Source organism: Sceloporus occidentalis, unplaced genomic scaffold (assembly GCF_023333645.1).
Source record: "Sceloporus occidentalis isolate IW3139 unplaced genomic scaffold, rSceOcc1.0.p SCAF_62, whole genome shotgun sequence".
Lineage (NCBI taxonomy): Eukaryota > Metazoa > Chordata > Lepidosauria > Squamata > Phrynosomatidae > Sceloporus > Sceloporus occidentalis.
Window position 1 is genome coordinate 4199788 of NW_028317042.1, and position 26116 is coordinate 4225903.

Genomic DNA, 26116 nt, shown 5'->3' on the forward strand with positions numbered 1-26116 from the left:
TTTTTGCCATACATGGCGCTGCGCATTACAGTCAAGCATCTCTACTTTGGTTTCATCTGATCAAAGGACATTGTTCCAGAAGCCTTGTGGTTTGTTCAGATGCAACATTGCAAACTTAAGCCGTGCTATCTTCCTTTTAGACATTAGAGGCTTCCAAAGCATTATTGTTCAGTCTTTTTCAAATTGTAGAGTCGGAGATGTAAATCTTGGGGTTTTTGCAATTGCTCTAAACAATGCACAGTCTGACCTTGGGGTGAATTTGCTGGGACGTCCACTCCTAGGACTATTGGCAACTGTCTTGAACGTTTCTCATTTGAAAAATTTTCTCACTGTAAAACGGACAACATCAGCAATTGTTCCTTTCATTACCTTCTCTATTCTGTTGTAAAGTTGCTGATTGCTGTTGCTTGCTTCAGACATTCGTAAGGGGGGAGTGGAGAAAGGAGATGTGGCTTCAGTACAAGAGGCTAAGCCAATGTTGGTTTCACGAGAACTCAAATATCCGCAAAATAACTGCACAAGCTGTACGTTTAACAACGCATGTACATTATACAAAAATCTGACATTGAAAGTCCAAGACACCAAGTCCCGTCTTACCTTGACAAAATTGGCAATTTTAGTAACTTGTCAGCACCAAGCAGGCTTAAGGCAATGTCAGATGCTGGTCACATCTTGTGATGTTTCCTGCTTCTCAATAAAACATAAGTTTAGAAAGCACCAAGAAACATAAGTTGGGATTGTACCTGTGTTAAACGCATATACTGTTATTAAACGGGATAGAGCTGGTTTAGGAGAGCTGAGATAGTTGCCATTAAATGGAAGAGGGATGCCGTTATGGACAACGGGAATCACATTACCTTTTGGCCAAGTGTTTTGCAGATTTAGTGGCCGTGTGAACAGATACTTATTTTGCTCCTTGTCACTTCGGCGTGATGGCCCTGCAAAAAAATCTTGATGGATGTTACACATCACCAATTTTAAATCCTTTGTTTGATGGGTCCATGTCCCGGTCAAAATGGCTCAACACACCCCAGTGTGATTCACAGCCGACCATGCCATGCATACTGCCATCAGCTTCCATGAAAAGATCCTATAAACCGTAACCTTAATGAGCCCCTCCCTCATAAAAATGAAAAGCTATTTGGATGTCCACGCTGAATAGCCTCTCTACATTTTTGGGAAATATTTCGATGTTGAAGGCTACAGGTGAAGGAAAGCTAGGATTTCAGAATAGTACTAAGGTCCTACTCAACATACACATTTGATTTCTACAACAAAGAAACAATGAACATTAGGTTTATCCTAGTCTCTTGTTTGTAATGTCCCAAAGTACAGGTCCTAGACCCCCCCCCCTTAATCCAATCTTAGATACGTTCATCCACCTGTATGTCTTCTCTAACTAAAGGTAAATGTCAAACATTACACACTGTCAATACATTTTTGAATATTTTCCAGCCGCTGAATATTAACCCTTTGTACGTGTTCTACCCCCCCTACTAGACAAAACGCCCCACCCAGTTACCATACTGCTTGGTGTGAACAGTCTCCATTGTATATACTGGCTAATGAATGTCTATGGAGAAAAACTCAGCCTCGTCATAAAAAATCCACTTGGGAAAGCGTTGTGACTGTCTACTGCAGCCTACATACATAGGAAATACAACCATGTTGTTTTCTTAAAAGCTACACCTATATTGATTTATACCAAACACGTTAATATAGTTTTTACCTTTAAACAAGGCGAGGAGGTGACTAGAAGGTGGTATTAGATGGGATTCTAGGAACAGGCGTATTTCATAGCATTCTGCAGAGCATGCAATGTAAATTATCTAAATTTACAACCTCGTGAAAATTGTCCATTTTCAATTACAAGCATCAAAGGACAGGTCCTTACTCTTGGTAAACATAAGTCATTGCCTTTTAATCTGCCCCATAAGACTAAACGAGTTACAGACCACTCAAAAAGTGGTACTGCAGAACAGTTAAAAGGTTTTAGACACTATAAAAACACACAAAGTAAGGGAACATGTCAACACATGCATCATAAAAAGGCCTGGCAAGGCACGCCAGCCAAGGAGTGAGAGTAAAACTCAGATCAGTTATGGAGATGTATATCTAATTACACACACACACGCTTGGCAAACTGGTAAAGTGAATCAGATTGTAATAGCCGTATACTGGTTGTATTAAAAAAAATATATATATCCTTTAAGTATTCATCTTTTATCTCAAAGCCAGCAGATGGGATAAAGACTGCAGTATAGGATGGGGCATCAGGATAGTATAAAGTGTTAAAGACACTCGCAATTTCAACAATGGAAGTCACTAAAACTTCTGTCAATGACAGGCCTGCTTTCATCATCTCAAGGATTCATTTAAATTGGCTTGGAAGAAATGACAATTTTATACACGAATACTTTCAATCACGCATGTTGTGCAATAAAAATTGGCCAAAAAAAACAAGACACCCCCAAGTGGTCAGCTGTCAGTTCATTATGTATTACAAACGGTTTCAAGTTTAGTCGTATAAATCCTTTAAGATCGAATCCCTCCCAAAATAGCAGTTGGAACATTGCGGGGTTTATTTTTTTTTTTAGATTTTTTTTTTTTATTTTAATTTGACTGGAATGAGATAAATAGAAGGCACAAAATTTCTTTTTGAAGTTTTTGTTTTTTTACAAATACAAACTAAAACAAAGAAAAAAAGAAAAAAAAAATTCACAAATTCAGATGTTTTAGAGTCAAGTAGCCAGACATTTAAAACCTATCCCAAAATCTGAGTGGTAAAACAGTAGTTTCATTATTTCTTTAATCCTTGACCGACTTGTATAAAAAGATATTATAGAAATTTTAAACACAATCTTTGTTTTGCAGTAAAATAGCTTGGAGGTGTTTTTTTGTAGCTATAATCGAGCTACGCTCTTTATCACTACTCGTAGCCTCAGTAGATTTACTATCAAGACCAAATACTTCACGCTTAGAACGGTAGGCCTCCCTATACAGGGCTGTGATCTATATGCCACGGACAGCGATCCAGGCGACCAAAAAAAACAGAGCTTTTAATGAGAGTCCTTGGAGGTTTTTTTGTTTGTTTTTTTATGTCAGAAAGTTCCATTCCTTTTGATTCCTGAAAATATGGTTTGGGGATTTTTTTTTTTTTGCTAAGAATCCATTTTTCGCTAAAATAAATGTTCAACATATGGTGGATTCTGAGACAAGGATCAAGAAGTCAAAAAAAAAAAATTGCAACAAGAAAGGTGGGATTGGACAGGTGAAGTGTAGCAGTCTGTCATGTTAGGGCAAGATGCCAAGATACCCATGGCACAAGTTTCTGAAGGCTGCAGGACAGATGAAGACTGTGCCCTTTGATGTAAAAGACTCACTGAAAAGGGGTCATGAACAGAATTCACTGACGTGGTGGGCCTTGCATACCACCCCTTCCAGCTCCAAAGCCAGGCTTCTGAGACATTGCACCACGAGGCGGTCCTCTTAGACCACCTCCAAGACCTCCACGTGGACCTCCAATACCACGAGGTCTATCACCACGACGATCACCCTCTCTTGCAGCACGAGTTTTCTTTTCTTCCACATTAAGACGCACATCACCCCTGAACACAATAGGCTGTAGAGAGAAACAAATACGCTAAGTATGCTGTACATCTTCTTGGGACGCATAGGGGGAAAGTCTTAAGCTTCCTTATCAGTGCAGTTTTATCGAAAGTCATCCATTCGGAATTGAGGTTTGACAGATTTTATAATCCAAGCTATGCTGTATTGGGTATCTTAACTTTCAATATACTGTTAAGACTCGCATCATTTTAAATACAAGTATTGCATATCACTTTCTAAGATGTGAGATTTTTTATTTTTTTTTTAGATTTCAAAATTAGTAAGGACTTTTGGAATTCTGTGCAAACTTTTTTAGTGTCTAAGCCACAGTTAGTGTAAAAATTAAGTAGAGATAGCAATTTAAAGCAAAGCATCCAAATGGCTACCAACCTTGTTACTCAGGATCTTTTGAACTGGTTCGGCATCATCAAATACCACAAAGCCAAAGTTAGGCAGCTTTCCACCACTGTTTATACGCAATTCCACAACATTTCCATATGCTGCAAGACAGGGGGGGTGCATCGAGAGAGTATTTTTAGAAATGTAAAGATTTGATGAAGCCGACATCAAAGGTAATACATAAACTGCACTTACTTTGGAAGAAATCCTTCAACTCTGCTTTGTCTACATCATGAGGCAGGTTACCAACAAAGAGCTGGTGACTATCTGGATACCTATTTATGCGCCTCGTCTCCAATTCACCCGTCTCGCCTTCTCTCACTGCGAGGGGGGAGAATGTTTGTAAAAGTGTGAAAGTAGATACATAGATATATGTATATACAGTGGCAGATGATTCTAAAGACACATTCAAGTCCACTCACCAGGTCTAGGGCCTCGTGGAGGTGGTACAGTAGGCCTCTGTTCTCTGACTCTCTGATCACGTTGTTGTGGTGGTCGCTGTGCTGCTTGGGTTTCGGATTTTGAATCTGGTCGCGGCTACAATATAAGGTAAAGAGAATTAAACACTGGATTTTCTGCTTACACTATTCAACCATAGTGTTAAAAACACTAACATAAAAAGGTTGTGTAAATTGGATGAAGCCATCAACTAAATAGTTTTATTCATGTTTTGTTTTAATACCAACATCCATTGACTTGTATGAAAAGTGCAATCAGACAGCATAAAACGAGGCAAACAACTTACTTGGGATGCTTGTACTTTGACAACATGTGGTGGGATTCCAGATACAGGGACAGCTCCACTGGGTGGAAGGTTTTTGCTGGTCACAGATGCCCAAGAGAATGCCTAGAAGTGTTAATAAATGTTATTTTCTGAAAATATCTGCACAAAATTAGAAAAAAATGCATAACCCCCTTGTGCAACACATTCACTTGCTGCTCTACTAGCCTAAGATAGTTTTCCCTTTGTTTGACCTTTTCCACTAAAGTTTTAGTAACAAGAGCTCTTAAGTAACCTACCCTAGAATCCTCTTGGACTGCTGGAGCAGGATCTGCAGGAAGAGGAGAAGGACTCTTTTCCACCACTTCTTCCTCTTCTGGAGCAGGCTCCTCGGAGACAGCCTCGCATTTCTCTTCTACAGCTTCTGGCTCTGGCTCCAGTTCTGGCTCGGGCTCAGGTTCCGGCTCCACTTCCAAAGGCTGTTCATCCAATTGCTCATCCAGCTCATTGTTGCTAAAAGAAAACAAGGTTAACATCCATAAGTCAAACACACTATTGCACATGTACACAAAAAACAATTTAAAAAACCCAAAACATTAGCATTTAAAAGTACTATATCCAAGGCGAAAATACCTTCCAGGTTGGTCATAGTATGCACCATCATCTGTAGCAACCACTTCTGGGCTTTGTTGTCTCTCCTCTGGCTCGTCAACATCCTCATCAGATTCTTGAAAGAAAGAAAAAAAAAAAAAAAAGGAGGGGGGGGGATTACAAAATGTTAGGTTAACTAGTGCTACGTGATACTTTAATATCTAAAATGTAATTACTACATTCAGTGCAGAAGACAAATATCTAAACAATTAACATGTGTGACGAGTGCCTGGCTTCACTGCAGAACTTTATCATTACCATTCATGACACTCCAGAATTACTTAATTCATTCACACTTTGATGAAGCCTATGCTGCCCATTTCGGCATACAATACATGCTAAAAACATGTATCCTAAACCAGACTTTTGGAGCGGTCAGTAATTGAGGGTTTGCAAGAAGCATACGGCAACTGAACCGCAGCACCATACGTAAATGCTTGTAATTTAAGCGTTGTAAGAACACATACCTTCAGGGGGTTCTGTGTCAGAGTCACCAAAAACCTCATCTTGGTAACGGAATATGTCATTGTGGACATAAAACTTATTTGCCACAGAGCCCTAGATAAATAGAAAGCAAATATATATTATCATAATAGGATTTTACTGTGAGACATCTTTGGCACAGAGTGAGCTAGGAAATGTTGGATTAAGCCTTACCTCAGGAGCCAAGACAAAGGTTTGCATAAACCGGCGCATAGGCTGCCTGTTGTTGGACAGCTCCCCCATAACTTGAACCACTACTCCATCGTTCAGCGTAGCATGGGCATCAACGTGACGTATCTTTGTACGACAATCCTTGAAGTTCAAGGACATGACCTTCTTATGAATATCCTGCAGAAGGCGGAAGTAGAGGCTTATATCAATTATAAAATAAAATGTAAAAAAAAAAAGTGTCAATTTAGTATATACTTACAGTTTGGCCGTAGACAGCATCTGCAGGTTTTCCGTTGCTGTCCAAACCACCATGAACGTAGGAAGAGCTTTTACCATAGAACCTAGGGAGGACAACATGACCTTAGATTATCACGATTTATGTAAAGACTTTTTTTTAAAACTCTTAACACAATAAAGAAAGCCTACCTGTGTAGGAAGTCTGGTGCCTGATTAAGCAGAGTATAATACTGCCTCACAAATTCCCGCCCGACAAGCAGGGGACTTGGCTTCTCCATCACCATTTCTTTGGTCAACTGAAATCTGAAAGTGAAGAAAGCTTTATTACCACACACACACACATATATATATATATATATATATATATATATATATATATATATATATATATATATATATATATATACACATACACACACACACACATTATATAAAACTCTGAAGCCATAGAAAGGGTAGTTTTGAGGCATTTGCATTTCTAGGCATAGGTGAGGCATCCTCGCTTGCAACCAACATGCTCATCATTAAATGTTGTAATCATTTCAAAGAAGTGGAAGAAGCACATATTGATAAGCAAAAAACAGTTGCTGTATGTGGTGTTACGTGCCTATAAGCAGTTGACAGAAAACCTAAGGGCAGCCAACTCCAATATAGATTCAAGATAACTATGTCTATTTGATACATTTTTAAATTCCCTCACTCTATTAGCTTCTACCACTTCTAATGGTAGGCTGATCTACTTATCTGCCACCCTCTCGGTAAAGTCCTATAGTGCCAGGTCCCAGCACTTTCTGAAGATTTACTTGCTTGAATGATCTTTTGATTTATTTTTAAGTCTGACATGAGCAGCTTCAATAGAATGCATTGTTTTCCAGTACTGAACCCCATGCCCAACACCCACTGTTATTTGGGTATTTTTAGAGTTTTCATGTTGTCTGGCTGCAGAGGTCTACACATTAATTGAGCAAATCATTATTATTGTTTTAACCTTGGTGGGTACCCAGAAGTGCCAAGCTATAGCAAAAGTGGTAAACCACCTAAAAAAAAATATATATATATATATATATAAAAAATCATACCAAAGTGTCCCTAAAAGCACCAAGCATCTGGGCTTTGATTAAGGATTGTTTGGAAGGCAAGACATGGATAGCAATCTGCTATAAGGTCACACCTGCTGCGACCCAAGCACTCGCCATCTGTTCCTGCACTGATCTACTGGCACCTATTCTGCCAAGCATTAAATACATTGAGCTGAATCAGAGCTACACTGCTGAAAGGAAAGAAAATTCATAGCCAGGGAGACACATAAGAATGGGAACGCATGGATTATGCCTGCCAAACACAAAACTACGCCTAATATATAGTCTTAAAGACCTCTCTGATCATATTACCTAAATGACAAGCCCTACTCCCTGTCACCCGGGAAGGGTTTCATTTAGACACTGGACATGGCGCATCTGTCATATGGTTCGCACTAACCTGCTAGGCAAGCAGAGAAATGTTCAGACAAAACATTTACTGCCTTTAAGTTTATTTGCTTAAGTGTTAATGCACAAGAAAGCGTCAATTTAAGAAGTTTAGCAGCTTCTATGGCAACCTACCAGCGTCTGCTTTTTTGCACATGGCAAGAGCGCCTGGCAAAACATTCATGGACTGAGATTCCGCGAAGGGGCTTGGGCATTCGATAGTACTAAATGTGACATTTCTATTACTACTAAATTCAAATATTTAAGAGCATTAATGGCTTTTTTGGAGAATATCATAACCATTACATTTTAAAAGCGAGTAGCTTTGCACACATCGAGTACAGTGTCTGCAGAACAGCCTGCTAGAAAATGTTAGCAAGCGGATGTTGTGCAAAAAGCATAAATGACACAAAGAAGCTACACGCGCAGCCCGAACGCGATCGGAAAGACATTTTTTAACGTATAATGTTTAACAGGTGAGATCCAAGGTAGTAGAAGCAAAGCAAGAAGTACTCGGAAAGCCTTCAGGCTTATAGACACCAAGTACAAACACGTTAGTAAAGCTAATGGCGGCATAGTTATAAGCAACAGCCGACTACAGCCAGGAGAAATCAAACGTGTTTACATAGAGTTTAGTTTTAGTTTAGTGACAAAGGCAAAGCCGTTGAACCGAGATAAACTACACACTGAAAGGCTATCCGGGGCAGGATGGACTATTTATGGCAACTGGAAATAGCTTTAGCTTACATTTCTTAAAGGCATACCAGCCAGGGCCTGACAAGATTGGTTGGGCTTTAGGAGCCAGTCCACACAAACGCTGCGTCCATGCGAGTGCCAGGAAATGATGTCATATTCCTGCGCTCAGACTCCATGTGCCAGGCTGGGCGGAGAATGGTCTCCAGCCAAATTCCAGGCCCCAGGAAGCAGATTCTTGTCGCCATGGTGATCAGGGGGTTCCCAAGCCATGTTTTAGACAATAAAAGTGTGTATGTGTGCTTTCTGTCGTTATATCGCCAGCCTCTCGCTTTCCTGTTAACTAAAGGCAATCTTACTAAACGGGATCTTAACACTAGGGAGTACCTTACACAGATCTCTCTCGTGAACAAGAATCACAAGGTAAGACTCCTTAACGGCAGAAAGCGGCAGTTCTTGACCACTTTGTATATACATTGTCCTGGCGTTGAGTATAAGATTGCAGCCATCATTCTCTGCTGCTAAGGAAATGGCCATAGGTTTAAGAAATAGAATATCGCTTGATTACATTGCCCACCAACTCCAGGAACATGCACAGTAACCATTTCCACTACTCTCTACGGAATATTCGGTATTTTTTAAGCCCTAGCACCACAGCAACTGTCCAATCAGCAGAAACATAATACGGGTTGTTAGGGATGATGCACCGTAGCGGGGTATGTGTACGAGGCATGGTTCCGTCACCCTATTTCTCTAATATTTCACTGTTACTTTCAGCGGCATCACAATGTGACAATTTTCTAGAACTTTTGTAACTAAAGACTCTCCATTTAAAAATATAGTTCCGTTGCTTCTGGGAGGTTGTTATATCCGGTGTACCCTATTCATTAAACTACCATCCATACTGCAAACACAGACCACTTTATGCTAATAATGCCTGCGTCCTGTGACAATTAGGCTGGACCATCTGGCACCTCAATTGTTAAAAATACCCCAAAACCCCACATAAGACTTAAAAACCAAATCAGGCTTCCCTAGCAGGAAACCCGCATCTAATGAGGCTGCCTGGGAAGAAAGACCACAGAAGGAGCATATAAAAGGACCTAGTACTGCTGGATTGCGCCTTTTGGCCCTGGGTGTAGCTATAGACGAATCTAAGTAGTCAATGGTACCCTAACTAAACCTTTTACACCCAGTTGGAATGGTTTTGTAAAAGCCGTGGAAGGATACATCCCGAGATCAACAAAAACGCACAGCCATGGCTACCATTTTACTATCCGAGGCCCATGCGACGCCTCGTATCCTGATTTGGCTTGATGAGTGGGAGCTGCAGTCTAACAAAGCGAGGAAGGGCTACTCGGGCCCAGCACATGGGTGAGATATCCAGCCTGCTTAGAAATTAACGCATGCTGTGTAAAATGCGTAAAGAATTAAAAACCCGGTAAGGATACCCTTATATGATAATAGATTGTAAGATTTTCAGACCATCTAGGTCTCTTCTTCCGGTAGATAATACACAAAGAAGGGATTTAGATCGGAAGCCTTTCAGACGATATCTTCACCATGTTAGCTATAAAGTCGGGGTGTGTATTTCTAGTAGTTTCGGAGCCCCCGGAAAACGTACAATAACGCCTAAAGCGAGAATATTAAATGTATGATTACCGGGCCCATTAATCCCAGAAAGGTAAATTAATTCCCGCTGGGTGCATCCGACACAACGCGTGTCTCATAGGAAGTGTGTATGAGGAGAGCAGTAGGCCGCAGCCAGCGGGATTATAGTGGATGCGAGTCAAGGAGAAAGAGGATAAGAAAGCGAGAGAATGAGGCGGGAGACCGAACACCGAGCCACCACGGTGTATGAGGTATGGCTGAGGTAAGTAAGGGGACAGCTAATTACCTGCAGACGGTTCGGCTTGGGGCGGGCTCTTATGCTCCGGCGGCAACCTTGTTTTACCACACACAGCGTCGGCACAAGCAACGGCGTGCTCAGCTGCCGGCTACATATACCAAGGACGCAACCTAACCCACTGCCCTTAGCATTAACCAATCAGCAACTCAATCTTTAAAGGCTCGGAAGTGGATTGGCTTGGAAGGCGCGGCACCGCTTTGATGGACAGCACAACGGACCTATTACCACCAACGTTGTTCGCAGTGGGCAAAATCCAAAAACGCCACAGGCTTCGTCTTTTAGCCAATAGTATTTAAGGATACAACAGATAGGGCGGGATGACGAAGATTCAGCCACTGGTCAAAATAAAAGCCAAGCGCTGATTGGTGCAGCATAAAGCTAGTATGGTTGTAAAGAAATGCAGACCCTGTAATCTTGGGCAGGAAACCCTGAGTGAGAATAAAGATAGGCGGGGAATAGGGGAGGAAACCAATCAGAGACGGAGCACAGAGGTGATTGACATTTAAGAAAAGCGTTCTTAAAGATAAACGGCCCTGTATAAAAAGCTCATACATGGTCATGAACCAGGAGAATCCCTTTAAGCGAACTGTAGAACTGTAATCTCCTAATCCGTGTTTATAGGAGTCCTGCTCGGGGTGTTCCTGACTAATTCATGCCTGACCATCAGTCAAAATATATATATATCTCTATTAACATCTATACAATACAAGGGGTTAAATATTATTTAGTATTGTTTCCTGGAGATGTCACAACGAATCGGATTCTTGGGGAATCTGATGGCAGATCAGATCAGATCCAATCCGCACGTATAATCTGCCCCTTTAAACTTTAATCAACTGTACACCGATCCCATGCATGTTTCACTGCCTTTACTGTATTTAGATCTACCACTTCTGGAAGGCTGTTCCACGCATCCACCTTCTGCATAAAGTAAACCTTCCTGACATTACATCTAATCTCTTTTGTTCTTACATTTTTCTTTTGAAATAAAAACGTACCTTCTGCATATTAAATACTCCCCTCGCTCTTCTTTCCCCCATGTTTACATATTGAGATCCCTCAGCTTTCCGTTTCATGAAACTTCCTATAGTTTGCGGGTTTTTGTCAATCAGCGCAAATGTTTCGGGGATTGTTAGTTTTTGGGTCTGTAAAAGAAGCTGAGATCGGCAGCAGCCTGTGGCACAGCCAGCATTATAGAATCGCTCTCACCATTCCTTCATCTACCCCTAAAAGACTGCCTGAGACAATCAACAAGCAAACAATATGGGAGAAAGAATTTAACGGGGAGGGATAATGATTCAAATCATGAGAAGTTGAAAAGGCTGCTCCTGCGGCCGCAAAGAGGCCACAGTCATCATCTTGTAAGGATTCGCAGGGTTTGTTGGGGCGGAAGGACTGGAATTGTATAGAACTATGACAGATCTGCTTTAAATTGCCTTACAATTAAAACTGTTATTGTTCAGATACCTCCAATGAGTCACATATTTATACCTTGGCAGCTGCTCTATACCTGCCCCCCCCCCTCGCTGTGGAGCACGGGGATATTACATAGTTACATGATGTCATATCCCGGCACTCTGACTTTTTAAAGCAGGCTTTGGAGGCTGTGATGACCTGGTATAGTATAAGTGGCCTGGTTGGGGAGATCAGAGAACTTCCTTATAGTTGGCCCATTGAGCAGCCAAGTGGGGGAGAAAGACCTCATCGCCCAGGAGGGACCCACTGCCCAAACCCAGAATATATTGCTGCCTCCAGTTATAAAGCCTTATGGATTTAGGAAGCGGGAGTTTGCAGTTTTAACACAAACTCTAGTAATTCATTATGATGAACCCCCCCCCCCCCCCCGGGTGCTTCTAGAGAAAAAAAGATCATTATTGGGCCTGCATAATGGTTATTATGTTTGTCATTCTTAATATCTCCTCGCTAATCCCCCTGGTCCCTTCCCCTCATAAAAGTCACTGCCTTTAGCCTACCTGGTCTAGGCTAGAGCATCGCAGAAGTTAACAGGAACACGAATCTGAAGGATCGCGCCAAGAGTTAAAAGGTCTGTAAGAGCGACTGTGTTGGTTGCCGGCAGGGGCTTCCTCTGGCATCAAACAACGAAGAGCAGCTGCCCTTTATTGGTTGATGCCAGATGAGGCCCATGCCGGCAGCCAACATAGTCGCTCTTACAGACCTTAAACTTCTGAAACCAATGGTCTCCCCAGGCCAACTTGCTCCATGCCCTGCCCTTTGTCACAGAGACTGAAATCCCCGTTCTTACCAAGCCAAGTTGCTCAGTGTGGTTAGTCTTAGACAACTGCTCTGAGCAACTTGGCCTCAGGGGAACAGGGATTTTAGTCCCACTGGCAAATCACTGGGCAAGTTACACCTCAGAGCAACTTGGCCTGGGGAGACTAATCGGTGTCATGAGTTAAAGGTCTGTAAGAGCGACTCTATTGGTCGCCACCAGGGGGCTCGCCTGGCATCAACCAATGAAGAGCAGTTGCCCTCCATTGGTTGATAGCAGAGAAGCCCTCTGTCGGCGACCAATTGAGTCGCTCTTACGAACCTGACGCCAAAGCTGCTGCGTATTGTTAGCTCAGTGGGATTCTACCAGTTTGAGTGACACTCTACCCCTGTGCCTCCCGATTCGCTGGCGGTAGAAGTTGGGAGGTATGCTTATATCACCCTACAAAGAATACATACAAGTAAGAACAAATTCTAATTCACATTCAAATTACATTAAAAAAAAATAATAATAAATATCGCATTACGAGTTACTTTAAGTACTGGGTTTGGCAATCAATCCAGAAGCACTTTTTATTACATTACATATTACAAATCATTTTTGTTAAAAATACATTTAAAAAAAAAATGACATCACTGTTCCTTTAAAAGAGGTTATTTTTCACAACATTTCTTACAAAAGGAAACAGATCAAGGTGTGGCTTCAGTACTGGGCTGGCCCTATATATTATGTATAGTCAAATCGGTGAGATTGCTCATCATCCATCGAACCTTGCACTATACAGGGCTAGCTCAGCCCTTCTTGCAGGATAAACTTGCCAGTGTTGGCCCTCCATAAAGAAAAGTGAAGTGAGTTGAAATAACTCTTCATTTATTTAGTACATACAAATACAAACACACAAAGGGTGTGTTAATTGCACAGCATAGCGTGACAACAATCATATCAAGCATAACAACCCTGATGCCCTGATTTTCATCTCTTGTTGAATACACTTCCCATCAGGCTTGTGGTCAATGCTGCCCAACCTCGACATAGCGACAAAGGTGAAACCCACAGAGCTGACATTCGATAGCAAAGGCTTAGAGCAGAGAAGGAGACCCTCGATCATACTGGGGATTGATGGGCTGGCAGACGCGTGTGCATATGGCATGGATAGCGTAACATGCAACTTGGCACGCTATACACGCTAATCCACACTACGGCTGCATTTTAAAGGGGCGGATACTCTTTTCTACGCATCAGTGAACAATCTTAGCTCGATAAACACGGCACTTCATATAACGCCACATCACGTGACCCCACGGTAAACGCTATAGCCAAAAGGAAAGGCTATGGGAAAGGTAATCAGGTGTGATGGAGTAAGCATGTTTTAGTGTAAGCGTGTGAGAGTGTGTGTGTATGTACAGTAAGTATGTTATGGGAAGAAAGCGGCCTGCCCCCAGGCTAGAAAGCGCCATCAGCACCCCTCCCCCACTCCATGGGCTCATCATACAATTAGTACAATCTTACATATTATATAAAAATCTTTGTAAACAAATATTTGGGGTAAAACCGGTTTTACGGGAGGAGTACAAAGATTTTTTTTTTCAGCTGCAGCTCTAGAAAAACTGACATCCAATCGTCCCGGATTAAATATGGGTCGGGACAAATATCATCCAACTTTACTCTGATTTATGGTTTTTGCTCAAAATGTCTCAAAATGAAAGTAAAATGTAAGGGGCCAAAAACAACGTAGTATCCATGCTGCTGGAAACAACAGCGTCGCCGGCAACAGGTTCGGCATCATTCAGACCACTTGACAGCTGCAACAATGAAAATGAAGGACTGGATTTTCTCGGTGACGAGCCGGATGAACGGCTACCCCAAGCAGTCGAGTGGCACGATACACATTAAAGAATACATATGTGGGGCTGTATGGGACAGCAGACCGTCCCTTTATTTGTACATTAAGTTAAATTAAAATGCATCACTGTTCCTTTAAGCGCGTCGTGTTTTTCCTGCTGGAAAGCCACGAGTGCCGCGTCGGCGCGTGAAGCCGCATGCTCGGTATTTATAGGCTCATTCTAATTCTGCTATTTATAAAGCGGTCAATCTGCAAGCCCATAAATCAGTATATGTAATATCCAGCTCGGTGCCGAGATGGGGGAAATGCTTCACGGTAAAGGACAGCTAAGCGCCCGCGCTTCCAGATTCTAATCAAAATCACCGGTTATACGATAAAGGCACACGGAAAACATGCATTCAGCGAATTTAAATAAAATGGGCTTTTCGGCAAACTAGCTCGTCGCATGAATCAATACAGAGAACCTGTTCGGTAAACATATTCTAAATATCATTCAGATATTCCTGATCTTCCAGCTATTTCCTGATTCCTGCACCGGTTAAAATGTGTAAACATTTAAAAAACAACATGCAGAACAAAGGAGCCGATCCATGGAGAGTACATCCTGGCCAAAACTCCCAAAGCAACCAGGACAGTCCTGACAACCGGGCAAACATTGATTTATTGGGTAGCTCAGCAGCTTAACATACAAATCACCCGGTTTGGGAAGCCAGTTGGGCTGGGGGGGGGGGGCTGGGGGTTCTGAGCGTGGAATGCCTTGCAATGGTTATGGCGCTGCCAGTGTCAATGATCAATAGATAATATCTTTAAAGGGCTTCACAACACCAGTCCTCAAGGGTCTATCCCCTGCAGCGCATGCACAGTATGCATTCTTTATCATCTTTATCACAAATTCTATTTTCTTAAAAATAAAAACTAGACTATGATTTCATGACCTCGTCTGCTTTATTTGCGATTTCCGTGCATGCACAGACATGCCTAAAAAGTTGTTTACTAGGCCCTGTTTGTTTATACAAATTTGAACTAACTTACGGATATACAAAATAGTTACGTAACTGTTTTTTCATTTTTCATCTCCCGTTTGCCAGCACGGTGTTATCAAACGGCACACATAGTTCCTTCGTTAAACCAAACCGGATCTCACGTGGATCCCTTAATATCAAGGGAGCAATTAGATACAAAATGGACAAGCCCTGCACCATAGGAGATTCCAGTAAATCATAAGAGGTCATCAAGTTCAACTTTCTATCTATCCTTACTGGCAACCCCCCCCCCCCCCCCAATTAAGCTATTTTTCTAATTTTGCCAGAAGGTGGAACATTCCCTTCTGGACTCCAGAAAGGCAATCGGATTTCCCCTTTAAAATATTAATGTTTATTCAATCATTTATAGCCCTGTATGGCCGGATCTTCTAGGCCACCCATTGAATTTGATAAAACCACCTCTCTTGGCAGTGAACTCCATACCTTTACTGTCCTTACTGTAGAGAATCCCTTTGTGGTCTATGAAACAAGAGTATAATACTACACTTACAAGCACTGTCTGATTTTACTTGTCGATCATCTCTCGATCAACTTGCAGGAATGCCTTTAGCCTCTAAGAAGATCAGAGGCGGTAGGTGGGACTGCTGGTTCCCCTCTACTGGGCATACCTGGGAATTCGAGTTTTTGCCCCAAACTCAGGTTGAAGGGTAGACTGTCAGGGTCACACGGTCCGGAGCGGACTCCTTCCTACTCTACATTTCCGCGAATTTGTGCTTTTGCAACTGGTATTTTATGGTAAATATCTCTGCTTGAATGCAGGTGACTCAAGCGCACCTTTAAATAACGACAGTCCAGGGTTTCCACGAAGATCAGTATTCGGGTAACACGTTTGTCGAGCCAGTACATAGAATCTTCACAATGAGATATTAAAGGGTTAATATTTCCAAAAGTCTCAGGGTCGGCTCCTTTAGAAAGTTCCCGGGTTCGGAGATCAGAGGGTTACTTACCGCTGGTGGCTTCTATACACTTTAGAAATCATTTAGAAAACCTGCACTTTGTTAAAGGAAACTTCCTTGTTTATGAAGATTAACTTTGTGATTACGCGTGGAACAATCACCATGGAAACCAGTGGAATGTTTGGCCCATTGCACCACTTTTTTTTTTTTTTTTTTTTTTTTTAAATTGAAGCTCAAGGTGCGGCGCTTCGCCTTGAAGAAAGCGAGGTCTTGAGGAAGCCGGAGAGCCACTAATCTTCTGAGGGGGGCTCCGACGGGCTATGCCTCCCCGTCACTCTCTCTTGCAGATATAAGCCTGAAGGAGGGCCGGATCGTCTTGATGCAGTGAGGAGGACCACCGAAGTCTTCAAGGAGAAGCAGGAGCCGAACCGTCTCTCCCACCAGAACAGCCCAATCTTCCAGTGGCATTTCCAGTGTGACAAGTCCATGAAAAGTCCAATGCTGATTGCAGCTTATACACTAATATATATATTATAATATATATTATATATACACACACATATACATCCATACACACATATATACACTATAGTAATGTCACAGATCTTCCAAGTGCCCTGCAGCTTCTTACCAAAGCAGATACAAACTTCTGAGTGCTGACAGTAAAGTCTAAGGCATTGAATATTCCACATAATGCATTAGCTATTAATAGAAGACACTTTATTAAGCTACTAAACTCCGCAGAGAGAGTAAAAGGAATATTTACATACTTTCTGTTGGGCTCCCCCATGATGATCATAGTTGCTTCCTCGGTTGGGCCGCGCACACCAGAAGATGGCAGCAGCATCATGTCCTATGTGGTGTCTCCACCCATCAGCTCAGCAGCCCCGCCTCCCATCATGAGACCGGAAGCAGGGCTGGACCAGAGCGGAGCTTCCCTTCCAGCAGACCGGAGCTGAGCTGTCATTCATACACAGTGGGATCCGCCGCCTGCCTTTAACATGCCGGTAAGTGGTCTGACTTGACCGAGGTGGGAGTCACCAGTGTGACCCGGGTAATGTGATCATGGCTTCTCCTGTGTGTGATGGCACAGCTGCCATTGCCCCCCTCTTTTTTTTAAAGGGACTGGAGGACCCATGCTGCTGCAGAAGACCTTTTAGAAGAAGTATCCATCCTTCTGTTCTTGTCTAGGTTTAGTCTAGAAGATGTGATAGAAACATTTAAAAACGTAAAAGGATTTAACCGGGTACAGGAGGGAAGCTTATTTAAAAAAAAAAAAAAAAGATGTTAGAACAAAAAGCAATAAACTAGAACTAGAGGATCAGACGCTTAGATGTAATTTGAAGAAGTTTTTTTTTTTTTACTTTACTGAAAGGGAGGGGGTAGATACATGGAACAGCCTCCCTGGAGAAGTGGTAGAGGCTAATACAGTGAGCGAATTTAAACATGCATGGGGTAGACATATGGCTCCTGAATCTAAGATGAGACCAACGACCGATTGAGTTATTTACATTTGAGAAAAAAAAAGGGCAGCATGCATGGGCTTACAGGAGGGGGAGCAGGGATTTGTGGGAGCTGTAGTTTCACAGCTGCTGGCAAACGCTACAGATGTTCCGATATTTTAGTGCAGGGGCGTCCAACCATACGGCCCTTCAGCCAGCCCTTTAGCTGAGAGCATTATGGGAAATGTAGTTCTGCAGCAGCTGGAGGGCCGCAGGTTGTTCTAGTGGAATTACAGCTTGCTACGGAGCCTTAAGAGGTTGCACGGTTTAGGCGATAATACAAAAAAAAAATCCCTTAAGCGCATGCACAGGTGTGCGGGTTTGCATTAAGTACTTGTGCCACTGTTCCTTTAAGGAAACGCATGCGCGCTCTGCGTGGCTCCGATTTCTCAATGTATCCACCTCTTTAATAAACGCTATTAACACTTTCATAACTTCACAGAATTTCCCTTTCCCATCAGTACCTGCTTCCTTGAACTAGAAACAAATCCTTTCTACACTACTCCTTTTAGCATTCAGATCACTCCTGAACCAGAGCTAAACAATATATTCTCTAAATCTCAATTTTTTTAAATCAGTCGTAACATTATAGTAAGCGGGGGGGGGGGAGGATAATTCTTAAATCTTACAAATTGTCTTATTCATAAATTTCTTGCTGGGAACATATTGTCACATGACACAAAAGCAGGCACTGGTAGGTTGAGTGAGATACATGATTCTTCTAGGTGGAACAGCAGCTTTAAATACCCGGTATGCCAGGGGTGTCCGCCCTGCAGCCCTCCATCTGCTGCAGGACTACATCTCCCATCCTCCTCAGCCAGCCCCTTAGCTGAAAGAGCTTTATGGGAGATGTAGTCCTGCAGCAGCTGGAGGGCCGCAGGGTGGACACCCCTGCTGTATGCAATAGGCTACCTTTAACATACAGAGCGAGAGGGACCGTGGAGGTAAAGGTGGCTCAAACACCTTGTCCGCAATAAGGCTTCAACTCCCATGATGCTAAGCCAGCATTTTACAATGCGGTGATTATCAGCCCAGGGGGTGACCCGAGCCCACTCAAAAGTACTGGTAGTAATCCAAAAACACACTTGGTGCAAAAACGAGTGCTGCTTGAAGGGTCCGCTCAACTACCTCATGCATTAAAGTGCACATGATGGCTGGGGTGTCCCTTTAAATGAGAAAGGCGCCAACTGGGATGCTCAGGTTCCATGAAATCAGAGTCTGTTTGACCCGGAGAATCTACCCATTGACCCCGAGACCCAGATGTTGGGGTAAAAATCCTGAGATGCAAAGGAAAGCCCTGGCATTCCCTGAGTTGTGGTCTAAGTGGACATGAACTGCTAGTGACCTGAGAAATCTCAATCACCGATCACCAGGGGTTAACTGCCCACCCGTGTCTACCCATTAACCACTTTCGTTCTGTGTTGCAACACATCATGTTACTGATTGTTTAACTTATTGCCGGTTAATGATAACCGTCCTCCTCCCGCTGAGATCATGCACTCTTATCTTTATTAAATATTTACTTGCAGCTGAACGTTCTGATTGAAATAACTTCATGTGATAATCCTATCTCCATAAAACCATATTCTTCATTATTGCTATGAACATACTGCCCTTAGTTACTTACCGTTGGGGCTTTATCTACCCCTTGTAGACATCTGCACCCTCGGATTATGTTAGATTGTGGAATTGCTGTCCTGCTGAGCAGTAGGTGATACTGTATGATGATGATGATGCACGATCAGTCATGGAGCAGAATGTGTTTGTGAAATATGCACTCACTGTATGGGGGTCACAGGTGAGATCTTTCCAACCCTTCTTCCATGTACACCGATCAGCAGTAACATTACTCCCTCCCTAATATTGTGTAGGTCTCACTTTTGCCTCTAAAACAGCCCCGACCCATCAAGGCATGGACTCCACTAGACCTCTGAAGCTGTGCTGTTGTATCCGGCACCAAGACTTTAGCAGCAGATCCTGTAAGTCCTGTAAGTTGGGAGGTGCGGCCTCCATGGATGCATCCGGGTTCCATGTATTCTCCAAGAAAGTGGCGCACCCGGCCATCCACATGATGTAAAAGAAAACGAGATTCATCATTCATCATACGCAACAAACCGAGATGCGCTGTGTGTTCGGACACCTTTCTATCAGAACCAGCATTATCTTTTTAAGCTGTTTGAGCTACAGTATCTGGTCTGTTGGATTTGACCACACCGGCCAGTCTACGCCCCCATGGCATTAATGAGCCTTGGCCGCCCGTGAGCCGGTCGCTGGTTCACCACTTTTCCTTCCTTGGACCACTTTTGATAGGTACTGACCACTGCAGACCGGGAACACCTCACAAGAGCTTCAGTTTTGGAGATCTGACCCAGTCATCTATCCCCGATGCCTGTTCCTCGTCTGCCAAACCTTTATTATTGTTTCGTTTAATTATTTTTTAGAACACTTGTACATGGTAGGTTTCAGTGGGACTTTTTGGCCAGGGGTCCCATCATCTGGAATATGGTTATGGAGGAAAAGGGCATCACTTCAGTTGGGACGCCACATTTCTTGGTGGAACTCAAAAGTTTTAAGTGACATCAGCATTCTATTTCTCAGCCATCTGATTAAATACATTTATGAACCAAACAATCTTATCTCTCGACTTTGTTTTGCTTTAGAAAGAAGAATTTTTCGTCGATATGACTTGCGGTGGATGTTCAAATGCTGTGACTCGTGTCCTGAACAAGCTTGGAGGTATGTACTAAGTAACATGGGGGGGGGTCTGCCATCCATATCCAGTGCCTGCATTTTTACATCTTCTACTGGTGAACGAGATCTAACAGCAAGTGCAAGCAGCTTGTCTTCTCCAAAAACACTTTTTTTTATTGCCAGCTACATAAAACAAGGAAGTCTTCTTAAAGCCAGTTCTTCCAGTCAATGGACTCCCAAAAGCACACAGAAGCAAGACTGCCCCAGGCAGCATGGTGGGATTTATTCACTAATCCATGAGATTTTCATGTCACCTGTGCATTATGAAGGGTGTTCTTCAGTGACGAAGGTGGAGTCAGTTTTGAACAGTTCATAATGTAGGGCCGACTCATCTCTTTTTTTGGTTGAGGAGGCTCACTGGGGTTGGCCTACGATCTCAACCCACGGCTTAGTAAACATACTCTGCTGTGCTCTTTATTTTATTCTTATTAAAACATTTCCAAGGGCTTCCTTATCTCGTGAAGAGCTAGGGGTAAAACAAAAGGAAAAGTGAAAAGGAGCCACAGTGGATCGCCAGGTTCCAGATCTTCTCATTCTGGGGGGGGGACACTCCCCCAAATTATGTGTAACCCCTTCCTTTCCCTGCCAGAACTTCAAATCTTGTTTGTCACTTTGTGAAAAGGGTGTCTAGGGATGTTAGTGTGTGTATGTGTAGTGCCTTTTGATGGAAGAAGGTATGATGTCAAAGTCTGGACGGCATAAATCCAAATACCTTAAAAGAAGCATAATCAATAAATGTAGTAATAGATCTTTTTTTTGTGCTGGATTAAATGTTTTATCCCCGGTTTGACAGTCTTCAAGGAAAGGTTGGAAAGACCAACCAACCTCCTCCACCAATAAATATATATATATTTCAATCACATTAGGTGTTTAGAAAGTACAATGTTATTTTCATTCTGTATGGTTTTATTATTTGTTCCAGATGGGACAAAGAACACCTAAAACTCTGAAAGTAGATGTATAGAAAGATTGGTTGAAGTAGAATTACAAGATAACTTTTCAGTGGTCATAAAAAGCTGACCTATATGCAAAGTATAAATAATAATTTAAATACGGTTCAGTGTGATGATCTCTCAAAAAGGGCAGAGCCAACACATTCTAATTCCTTAAACCTCGAGCTATACATTCTGTAGCCCAGTGAGATAGCTCAGAAGCCCCTGACTGCAGAGCCTATACATTTTGTATGCAATCCCATCTGCACAATGCATAGATCAACAATGCATTCCCACTATTAGTTAAATGAACTTGGCAAATATATTTAATGTCGCAAAGGTCTGTTGCTCTGAAATGCTGGTTTGTCTAGTATGACAAAATGAAATATGTTTGCTATTCAGTTCACTCCCCGGTACCTAATCAGCGTAAACAAACTTTGGCATTCAGAATTTTTCAGGAAAGCATTCTTACTGTTTTACTCCAGATAGAACGGGACCCGTGTCTACCAAAAAGTTCCACTTTCCATTATCCTAAAAGTCAAGATGTTTTTAGGCAAATGTGAGACGATCCTTTTGTGTTGGTTTTTTTGCACAGTCTCTTATTGTGGAACCGTGAACACTGACCTTATCCGATACAAGCGAGGTCTGCAGACCTTTACACGTTAGTCTGGGTCCTTTTGTGGCCTCCTGGACAAGTCAACAACACGCACTTGGAGGAACTTTGGTCGGCCGGCCACTCCTGTGAAGGTTCACCGCTGGTCCAAGTTTTCTCCATTGGTTCTTGAGTTTCTTCAGATCGCGGCATCATGTGCTGCTTTTTAAGACCTTAAAGCCTACTTCACTTTGCAAGACAAGTTCTATTTAATTGATATTTAGATTCAGCAGGGCTGGCAGTAATCATGTCTGGGTGTTTTTAGTGAAATTGAACCCAATTATCAATTACATTTGGTTAATTGGTTGATTTAGTATGTAAAGGGGGAATTTCTTTTCCATATAAGGCCAGGGAGGGCTGGATAGCTTTTTTTTTTTTTTTTTTTTCTTCTATACACTTAAAACCTGCATTTTTTGTTTACTTGAGTTATCGCCGTCTAATATTAAAATTAGTTTAATGATCTGAAACATTTAAGTGTGACAAACATGCAAAAATAGAAGAAATCGTGACGGGGCAAATACGTTTTCATAGCGCTGTACACGCAGCTCACATCAGCCGCCGCTAGTTTCTAATTCTGAGGGGCCAAATAAATGCATTTAAATATTATTTGCTGTGTTAATTGGTCAGTTTTCTGATGGGTCTGTACGATGGGTACTATGATGGCATTAGTCATTGATAAGGTTTATGGAGACTGGATATGATGGGAATTGAAGCATGGTTACCTTTCTTCTTTTTTATCAATTAATTAACTTGAGTATCAATTAAGAAGCACGAGGACCAAGCTTTTATTTTTATTTTATTTTTTTATCGAAGCCCGAGGGGCAGGTGCTTCTAGTGCTCAATTTTAAGAGCCGCAACGGAAGCTAGAACCCCAACATCTTCCTGGTCCTTCTCATAGTGCAATATAAACTGCAAGAAGAGACGGGAGCCATAAAGCATCAACCCTCTTTCCCACCAAGATGTAGGGATCCAGCTCCGTTGCCGAATTATCAGTGTTCAAAATCCGTAAATCAGGGTCCATTTTCGTTTTGCTCTCCGTCTTACGGTACAAAAAACACACACAAAACTATTCACAAAAATTATAGACACGCCTGCACACAAACAAGTGAAATCAGGTGAAAAAGGCCCAGCCCTTTGGCCGATATAAAAAGTTCTTCCTCACCAGGCTTAAACGGACCATAGAAAGTGAAAATAAAGCCATGTAGCATCTTGGTGATCTTCGTGCACTTATTTGCTCCCCACAGTAATGAGCCCCAACCAAAACTGTGAGTGCGCCCTGGAAACTCATCCGGGGGCCAGAAGAAGGCTTCCTCAGCATTAAGGCCACAGGTACTCGCTCCATTTTAGCCTAAAGCCTGAGAAAACTCTTTAAGTGTTTAAATAAATGCAGACAATAACTGTCACGGCCAGACTATAAAAGGCTTCTCTGCGTTTTGGCTACAATCATGTCAGTACCTGTGAGAGAAGATTCAGAGAATTAGCTCCTCTTTTACCAGACATTACACACGTAGTCACACAGACAAACACAGTGACAAACACTGTGACAAACTCACAAACACAGTCACACACACAGAGTCAAACACACATACCTGGTGCTGGCTGCAACTTACTCTCAGTTGGTGTGAAGGAGGGACTCAGCCTATCAGGAGAGGCTTCTGAACTCTCAGGCAATCAGGAGAGTTGAGAAGTCTCTCCTGATTGGCTGAGACCTCCTTCACTCAGCTTCCTTATTCCGGGACAAGGCATCGTCCCGGATTGAGGCTGCCCGGGACTTGAAGTCCCATTGCGGAACTGTCTTGGGCAATCCGAGACATGTGGTCACCCTACTTTAGGACAACCTTGGGTTACAACTTGTCCCTAGTATTTGGTCCAAGGCTCTAGGCTCTGTGCATGATGGTGATGTGTGAGGTTAAGCGCACTTCACTTTCTTTGTTGCACATGCCGGGAAGCACTTTTTGCACTTCGGACCCCTACATGCACTTTTTATTATTGTATACACTAGCCCCAGCTTGTTGGCTCGGTGTGCGATATGTACAGGGTAAGGGCTGAGGCTTCCATCAAAAGATATATATGGTGGTTGTAGGTAAAACTATATTTATTACTAGAGGAAAACATTGAACGTTGTGGGGGAAGAGAACGCCTCGCCGTCAAATTCAACAAAGTGCATCTTTATGCAGGCAACTTATTATATCTTTGTGAACCTGACAATTGTATTTGTCTCAATATCATTCCAGGAGTTCAGTTTGAAATTGATTTACCCAACAAGACGGTCGTAATTGACTCTGGACACTCTGTAGATGTGTTGTTGGAAACACTGAAGAAAACTGGAAAGGAAGCTAAATATTTGGGAGCCAAGTAAATGGACAAATGAAGAACGTCCATTTGTCCTAAAAGGTGACCTCCAGTTCTTTATCATAAGATGGGAGCAGCTTGAGAGTAGCCCAATGGTGACCTCAACCTGGCTGGTCAAGGGAGGACCATAAGTCACAACAATGGGGTGGCATCTAAGCTGTTTGTCCCTTTCCTTTTCCAAAATGATTTCTTTGCAAAATGTAAAACGTTTTTCGATCACCATAGCAACCAGTGGAATGAGTCAGCAAGGGCATTCCATTGTTTGTCACGGTGATAAGAAGACATTTAAGTTTTGTCTAAGGATGACCCTCCATAAAGTTGGCCATGTTAGTGCGAGAAAGCCGATCATTGGGTTGTTTTTTTATGCGTGTGCTGTATGATTCATACACCACCAGGGGGTGCTCTTGTATGCTATAAAAATAATCCCTGCTGTGCCTGCCCTCATTCTGAGTAATTATCTTATTTGCTATAGGAGAATTGGGGATCGTCCATTTGTCCATCACTGTGTGTCTTTTGACTTACAGCACAACCGGCAAAATGATTTTGGTCCCTAGGTGTGTGTCCCGAAATGTGTATACTCAAGGGGATTGTTTCTTACTAGTAACCCAATTAAATATCATGCATATGTATGTATAATGGTGTCATAAACAAGAGAAATATGTAAAAAAGTGCTTTTTACATTTTTTGGGCAATCAAAATAACTTTTGAATTTTTTCACTGCACCTTGTATACATAATCCCCTTAGTATTTACTAAAGTAATACTCTTCCATTACCGTATGATGGACAGTCCTCTTAAAACTCATTGCTTAGACAATGTAAAGTTCTTGTGAGATAAACTAAAGCCTTCAGAGAAAGTAATTCAGTCGTTAGTAATTCTCCACTTTTTGATTCCTCCCACGTTAACGTGTGTGTTTCCCGAAATGTGGAGAATTATTGCTATGTGAGCTCAAGTAGTTATTTGTTCACCCTTTTAGACATACTTGAGATAAAAATATTGGAATTTACACCATGTGCTCTTAGCTTGAGTTTTTGCTATTTCATCTCAGGAGACACATATCATTAGTTCCCCATTGTTAAAACACTCTGGACTAGGGGTGACCCCAGCACTTTAATGCCTGCGACCGCAAAAGTGCTGAATACTCGTGGCAGCATGTTACTTTTGGCCAGGCGTACCCAGCCGGTGGGCAGATAAGGTAATATGGGGGGCTGTTGGCCAGTGGCCCACCGGGCATTTGCCTGGTATGCTGGACCTGAAGACACCCTTCAAAGTACTAAAAAGATGTTCAGTAAAAGTCTCCAGGATTGAGTTTTATTCTTCGTCAGTCCTATTTTCCGGTACACCGCATAACTCAAGTCACATACACGCAAGATGAGCTTCCATTGAGCTGAGCAAAAATGCACATTAAAGATAAATAGCAATTTAAAAAAAAATGCAAAATAGTTTTTAAAATGAGAACTATAGTGTCCATTAAGAGGGGAAAATGTAAAATAATCATGTATAGCCTTTATACAGTTAAGCGCACATGTATGATGTGATGGCAACTAACTTTACATACAAACTTGTTATTGACTAGG

The 26116-nt window shown here is 42.2% G+C and overlaps 2 protein-coding genes across 2 annotated transcripts; one reads left to right on the plus strand and one right to left on the minus strand.

Moving 5' to 3' along the window:
• Positions 1-3406: 3406 nt before the first annotated feature.
• LOC149287320 (ras GTPase-activating protein-binding protein 1-like) lies at positions 3407-6558 on the minus strand. Its single transcript, XM_089493069.1, has 11 exons — positions 6461-6558; positions 6294-6375; positions 6038-6211; positions 5848-5938; positions 5363-5456; positions 5029-5242; positions 4754-4855; positions 4431-4545; positions 4204-4329; positions 4000-4109; positions 3407-3622 (listed from the first exon to the last, which is right to left on the minus strand). Exons 1-11 carry the CDS (start codon positions 6553-6555, stop codon positions 3407-3409), a joined length of 1419 nt encoding a protein of 472 aa, XP_089349195.1. The 5' UTR covers positions 6556-6558.
• A 10794-nt stretch (positions 6559-17352) lies between these two features.
• On the plus strand, positions 17353-24547 carry LOC149287321 (copper transport protein ATOX1-like). Its single transcript, XM_089493024.1, has 3 exons — positions 17353-17358; positions 20514-20589; positions 24423-24547. Exons 1-3 carry the CDS (start codon positions 17353-17355, stop codon positions 24545-24547), a joined length of 207 nt encoding a protein of 68 aa, XP_089349150.1.
• Positions 24548-26116: the final 1569 nt, after the last annotated feature.

Coding starts and splice junctions, on each gene's coding strand:
- LOC149287321 (XM_089493024.1), top strand. Junction 20,590..24,422: donor TGTCCTGAACAAGCTTGGAG/GTATGTACTAAG, acceptor ATATCATTCCAG/GAGTTCAGTTTGAAATTGAT.
- LOC149287320 (XM_089493069.1), bottom strand. CDS start 6,555: ATGGTGATGGAGAAGCCAAGTCCCCTGCTTGTCGGGCGGGAATTTGTG. Junction 5,243..5,362: donor TACTATGACCAACCTGGAAG/GTATTTTCGCCT, acceptor GTTTTCTTTTAG/CAACAATGAGCTGGATGAGC. Junction 3,623..3,999: donor AAAAGATCCTGAGTAACAAG/GTTGGTAGCCAT, acceptor TTCTCTCTACAG/CCTATTGTGTTCAGGGGTGA.